The 7,161-nt window shown below is 37.9% G+C and overlaps 1 protein-coding gene across 1 annotated transcript; it reads right to left on the minus strand.

Annotated features, from left to right (window-relative positions):
- Nucleotides 1-520: 520 nt before the first annotated feature.
- On the minus strand, nt 521-3,749 carry LOC146000572 (uncharacterized). Its single transcript, XM_083138323.1, has 3 exons — nt 3,569-3,749; nt 1,733-1,889; nt 521-980 (listed from the first exon to the last, which is right to left on the minus strand). The coding sequence occupies exons 1-3, from the start codon at nt 3,747-3,749 to the stop codon at nt 521-523; spliced, it is 798 nt and encodes a 265-aa protein (XP_082994449.1).
- Between the last annotated feature and the right edge of the window lie 3,412 nt (nt 3,750-7,161).

Here is a 7,161-nt window from a genome sequence, read left to right on the forward strand (position 1 = left end):
CCTTAGGCTACGGCCAGACGAGCGATATTTACTGCCAGAATTCTGCCGTAAATGTCGCAACTACAATTATCGCAAGTGGGTGGTCACACGGTAGCTGTAAATGTCGCTCTACTCTGCGTTAAATATAGCAACAAAATTTCTGCCCCGGCCAGACGAGCGACATTTACTACGAAAAGCATTGTGTTCAAAACGTGTCTTGAGTTTGCTGAAAGAAATTGCTCCATTCATAGTGGCATGTAACAATGAAGGAAAGTTTGTGCTTCTTCATAGGAAACTGAAAGACTATCCAGATAAGTTTTTTGAATTTTATAGAATGTCTACAAGCTCCTTTGAACTGCTACTTGCAACTGTGAGTGGTAGCCTGAAAAGAGAAGGTACAGTTATGAGGGACTGCATAAGTGTGGAAGAGAAACTCGCAGTTACATTACGGTAAGTTTAGTTTAATATTACTGAAAGTAAAAAGGTAATACATACTACACAGACATTGATAAAACTAGAACATAACAAGATAAAATGTTCTCTACAAATCAAAGAAAGATAACACTGACTCTGATTCAACATCTGATTCAACGGTAGTTCTGGATGATGATGATGTGCATGAAGTTTGGGGAAGCAAATTTGTAGGGGAAACTGCTTGAAATGAACCCCTGCGTTCAGCAGCATCATCGTAAGACTTGAGCAACTGCATGACCTTTATCTGAAATTCTAATTTATCTGAAGGATGTAGTGTTTTCACAGTTGGTAGCAATGATAATAGAAACATTTTGTCAGGATCATTTTCATGTGGGTCGGGCCAGTTTTTTCCAAGAACGTCCAACAATTCCCTCTCAAATGAATCTCCAGATCTCCTCTTTCGTTTGGCAGGTACAGCTTTAAAGTGTTCCGTCGAAGAGGTGGCATTGCTGATATTGGTCTGCGAGAGTTCTTCCTCTGTTCTGTGGTCAATTTGGTCATCAGTTTGATCCATGTTTCCGGACGTCCTGCAGAACAATATTGAAAAGAAAAACATTCATGTTACAAAAGCATAATACAGAAGAACAGATCAAGAGACAGGCGGGGCATAAGTGTCCAGTCATCAATTTCATCATATCATCACTCATTCCCATCATCGATAATGCAGTGTAATGCAGTGTAATGCAAGGAGTGAAAATATAAACCCAGTCCATCAGGTTCGTTCCCAAACAACATTAAATAAAGGAACGTAACGTGGACCGAGTATTATTCCATGTCGTGAACACGAGACATTACTTCCGACAATCTTCATCTCATATTTTTCTTTAGCATCACTGCTCAATTTACAGAGATGTATACTCGTGACTGGCATACAAGCCGAAAAATTGCAATGTTGGTTGGGTTGTCTAGTCACACGGCCCATGATGGTCAGACATGGAGGGCTTGCTTCAGTGCTTCTTCAATAGGATCGTTACAACCCAGCAGTGTCCGTGACTGTACATACATACAACTTTGTTAGGTCCAGAACCTCCACCCCATCCCCCCGCTCTCCAACAAGTTTCAGATCAGCTGCGTCTCTGATTTTCACATATGAAATATAGCAACCCTAATCATACCAAAAGTTAACTCCCCCCCTTACGTGAACTATATATACGCCCATGCTTCAAGGAAACAAACGCAAACTGCTGATTTGAAATTTATATATTAATGTACTGGAATGTGAAACAAAATCTATGTCCAACAACAGTTTAGTGTAGTAATTAAATAAGGTAGTACTTACTGCCTAGATTGCAAAGTCGGAAGAAGAAAACACATTTGTTTGTGGTAAACGTAAGGTTTCCTTGTAGTCGCACCACTGCCACTACGTCCATCTTGTGATTTCACAGATCTTGTAAATGCATCTTTCAAGCTTTTCCAACGTTTTTGAACCTCCTTACCTAAATTAATCATAACATTCATGAGGAAAATTCGAACTCTGTTCACACAATTGTTACAAGCAAAATGCTATGTCACAAATGTAACTTTAAAGGTACAAACATTTCAAAACTAGTGGCGTCTCCTGTGTACGTAACTAAATAAACAATTAAACCTGTAAATGATCAGTCATGTCTTTGAAAACGCTTCTCAAATCACTAGTTTCTACAGTTGGCATGTGGCGAAAGTACAATAACAAAGCTATTTGGATTTTAGTTTGAACATGTATTTTATATTGCGTTAACCTAATAAAATCGCCACTAGCTTTGAGATGGTTATAGCTACAATATACCACATGACAGTGTCTGAAAACAATTTATGCATAATTGTAACTGAAAGCAACTCTGTAAACACAACGAACATACTCATCTCAGTTTAAATCACAGGACATCAACTAGATGGTACTTACACATTTGTTTTTACAATTAAATTATTCTATATTTAAGATCACTTCCTGCTTTTTTTCAGATACCTGGGTTCTGGATGCTCTTTCCGGACATTGCATTTCGATTTTCTAATTGGTCGTGCCACAATTGCTGACATTGTCAGAGAAACCTGTGTGGCCATATGGCATGGTCTTCATGCTGAATACATGAAACAACCGTCTGTGGAGGACTGGCTTCAGATTAGCCACAAGTTCGAAAGCAGAGCTAATTTTCCGCATTGTGTTGGCGCTATTGACGGCAAACACATCAGGGTTATTAAACCCTGGAACAGTGGGAGCGAGTTCTTCAATTACAAGAAGTTTTTCTCCATAGTACTAATGGCAGTAGCTGATTCTGAGTATTGGTTCACGTACATAAATGTTGGAGCTTATAGAAAAGAAAGTGATTGAAATGTATTAAACGCTACAGATTTGGGGGAACAAATCTATTCTAACACATTATCTTTACCAGAGCCCAAGACATTTTCAAGTGAACATGCAGGTGATCCAATTCCGTATGTGTTTGTAGCTGATGAGGCCTTCGCACTCTGCTCAAGTTTGCTGAGGCCATATCCTAACAAAAACCTAACACCTGAAAAGAAGATATTCAATTATCGACTTACCAGAGCAAGAAGATTTGTTGAATGTGCATTTGGCATATTAGCAAATAAATGGCGGCTGTTCCATCGCCCCATTGATGTTAGTCCGGAGTTTGCCGATTGTATTATCAAAGCATGCTGTGTACTACACAATTTTGTTAGGAAGAGAGATGGGTACAACTTTGAGGATACACTTTCATGTCCACTAGAGAGTATACCTGCTCAGGGAACAAGAGGAAATAAAAGTGGTGTTCGGATGAGAGATGCTTTCACTGCCTATTTCTGTTCTGATCAAGGATCACTTCCCTGGCAAAACGATTGCTTGTAAAGCTGTTCTCAAAATGTTCAAAACTTTTTCTATACTATGCTCCCCCACCCCTGCATGGAACACACCATTGGCATTGGCTGTAATTATTTACTTTCGTTTAACCCACTTATGAGCATAGTAATACATTATACTATGTTTTCATTTACTATCAATATCATTTCATTTCGTCTTGTTCATTGCAATGTTTGTAGTAAACAAAAATCCTAACCTGCTAATTGACGTAATAGTGTAAAAAATAATAACTATGTACTTTGTATTTTCAATACATTTTGATTCGTTTCAAGTACTTACCTATGTCGTTTCTTTCTTCAGAGGTCATATCTCCCCACTTCTCACCAACCACATCCATTGTCACTTTCATCCACGCATCCATCTTCATGTTTCTGTTCTTGTAGTCCTCACAATTCGTGTCAAACAAACAGGGATACTTTTGGACTTCAATTATTACATGTTCACTGTCAATATAATCCATAGTTGTACAGTTCGACAGTTAAATTACCGCAGTAAATGTGGCAGCTACAAATATCGCTACGCGTGGCCACGCTCACGCGGCAAATACTGCGGAAAAAATGGGTCCCGGCGCATTCCTTCGCGACACGACCTTGAAGACGCGCCAAACTGGCTACAATTACGGCTGCTTCTGGCCACTCCCATTTACGACCTAAGGGTGCATTTCTTCAGCTACATTTACGGCAGAAATCTGGCAGTAAATATAGCTCGTCTGGCCGTAGCCTTAGAATATGCTGTTAGAAAGGTAAAATAAACTAACGAAGGACTAAAATTAAATGGTGTGACTCAGTTGCTAGCATATGCAGATGATGTAGACTTATTAGGGGATGATATAAATACAATTAAGAATAATGCTAAAATATTTTTCAAAACTGCTAAAGAGAGAGGTTTGGAAGTTAGCAAAGAGAAAACTAAATATATGCTTACAGGCCGAAACCAAGTGTTAGGTAATAATCAAAATCTAATTATTGATAACAACTCGTTTGAACCAATTTCTAAATTGAAGTACTTAGGAATAATACTAACAAATGAAAATGATATTAAAGAGGAAATAAAAAGCAGGCTTAATTCAGGAAATGCAAGTTACTTCTTTCTTCATAAACTTTTGTCTTCTCGTTTAATATCTAAGAAACTAAAAGTTAAAATATACAAAACCGTAATTTTGCCTGTAGTATTATATAGGCGTGAAACGTGGTCCCTTACATTGAAAGAAGAACATAAATTGAGAGTATTTAAAAATAAGATCCTTAGGAAAATCTTTGGACCTAAAAGGGATGAGGAGACAAGTGAGTACAGAAGGTTACATAATTTAGAACTACAAAATATATATTCATGTCCAGATATTATTAGAATAATTAAATCAAGAAGACTTAGATGGGATGGCTATGTGGCACGAATGGGAGAGGAAAGAGGAGTTTACAGGATTCTTGTTCGGAAACCTGATGGTAAGAGACCTGTAGGAAGGCCAAGACGAAGATGGAGGGGCAACGTTGAGATGGACCTAAAGGAAATCGGTAGGGATTGAAAAGAGTATATAGATCTTGCTCAGGATAGGGACAGATGGAAGGCCTGTGTTGCTGCAGCCATGAACCTTCGGGTTTAAGAAGGCTAGAGAGTTAGTTAGTTAGTTAATTTGTTTTCAAGCTTGATAGGTTGAATATAACATTTGTGTGTTGGCTCAACTAAGGCATTACAACTTACAAAAAAAAATCATCGCATTTGTGTCATGTTTTGAGCTTTCTCTTGTTTACTACTTTGTAGCATACATTACATTGGTAAATACTAGATTGGCAAACACTAGATTTCAACCCTTATGTGCGCAAATGATTTTCATAGCATTTTGGGGATAGACATCTCCTATTTCATGCAGTGCATTTTGTAGGGATAGTGTTAGTGTTTTCATTGCCGTGTGTGTTTTCACACATGGAACAATATCTAGTGCATTCAGTATGTTGATACTTGTGAGCAAACCCTATTTGACATTTAGGACAGTAATAGTTTTTCACAATAAGTGTGGGGACAGAATTGACTTTCAAACTTATGATCATGATAGAGTAAATTAATTTGTTTAGGAGAACGGTGTTGACCGGATAACTTCATACTCTCTTTCCCCCTCTGTCATCGAGAACACTACAATTTGGTATTCTGGTCCCAAATGGTTCTGAAATTTAGTTATATTTTCTACAGTGCAACCATTGGTTGGATCGACGCGTGCTTCATGGCATAACCGCATAGCAGCTTCCTTCAATTTATTATCATACTTTTCGAACGAGTCGATTTTCTCAGTATTCTTGTCAACTTCAGCTTGCGCGTATGCAATGGTAGGTGGTAAGCACAAATTGTCATTGTTTGTCAGAACAGTGATAGCCCTCTGCCTCTGGTTCCCATTGTTTATTGTTAGTGATGGGGCATATTTTCTGTAACGAGGGTATTTTTTCTCGCCTCTACCCCGCTTTGGTTCGACAACATGGGCCATACATTTGAGGTACATTTGAGGGTATTATTCACAAAGAAAGATTCATCGCTATTCAGCACTTTGGTCACATAGTGCTGAATAACCTTAGGATTTAATGCCGAAAGTCAGCGCTAAGGGATATAAATATCCTTATTGGGTTCATTGCCGAAAATAATCAATCCCACCTTACTATCCGATGACACATCATAAAAAACTTTCGCATCAAAAATTGGAACATGGACCCAACCAAACATTCAGGGTCCCCCACAACCTGATTACGTATTTCAATTGATACCTCCCGCCCTAACATTCCAAACCGTCTAAAATCTCTTTCATCCACAATTGAAAATTGACTTGCCCACACCCCTAATTGACACATTGCTGTTTGCACTGTCTCACAGAAAAAGGATGGATCATATGTAGGGATACCGTCTTAGAACACTACAATATCACTAAGTAACTAACTCTCTAGCCTTCTTAAACCCGAAGGTTCATGGCTGCAGCAACACAGGCCTTCCATCTGTCCCTATCCTGAACAAGATCTATATAATCTTTTCAATCCCTACCGATTTCCTTTAGGTCTATCTCAACGTTATCCCTCCATCTTCGTCTTCGCCTTCCCGCAGGTCTCTTACCATCAGGTTTCCAAAACAAGAATCCTGTAAACTCCTCTTTCCTCTCCCATTCGTGCCACATGGCCTGCCCACCTAAGTCTTCTTGATTTAATTATTCTAATAATATTTGGATATGAATACAAATTATGTAGTTTTAAATTATGTAAAGACAAAAGTTTATGAAGAAAGAAGTGACATGCATTTACTGAATTAACCCAGCTTTTTATCTCCTCTCTAATAGCATTTTAATTTGTTAGTATTACTCCTAAGTACTTGAATTTGGAAACTGGTTCAAACTAGTTGTTATCAATAATTAGAATTTTTTTTTTATTATTACCTAACACTTGGTTTCAGCCTGTAAGCATATATTTAGTTTTCTCTTTGCTAACTTCCAAACCTATCTCTTTAGCTGCTTTGAAATATATTTTAGCATTATTCTTAATTGTAGTTATATCATCCCCTAATAAGTCTACATCATCTGCATATGCATATCTACCCTGTCACACATATCGTAATATGCATTAACCAGTTCTAGTGGGAAAATATACATTCCAGAGGTAAAACTGCGTATTATCTCGTCCGAAGTACTCACCGCAGTGTGGTTAGCCTCTTTGGTAGAGCTTGTAGACGCCATCGTTCACAAAAAGTCCCTTCCAGTCACATGTACACAGATAGAATCACCTGTACTTGTTCACATTACGGCTATTTACTTTTTTCTTCGTTCCATTATTTGAATTTACATATTATTTAAAAAAAACACTACATAATAAAAATCACTTAACTTAATTATAGATTCTCTTGAGTTC

Source organism: Lepisma saccharinum, chromosome 16 (assembly GCF_977018435.1).
Source record: "Lepisma saccharinum chromosome 16, izLepSacc3.1, whole genome shotgun sequence".
In the NCBI taxonomy this organism is placed as follows: domain Eukaryota; kingdom Metazoa; phylum Arthropoda; class Insecta; order Zygentoma; family Lepismatidae; genus Lepisma; species Lepisma saccharinum.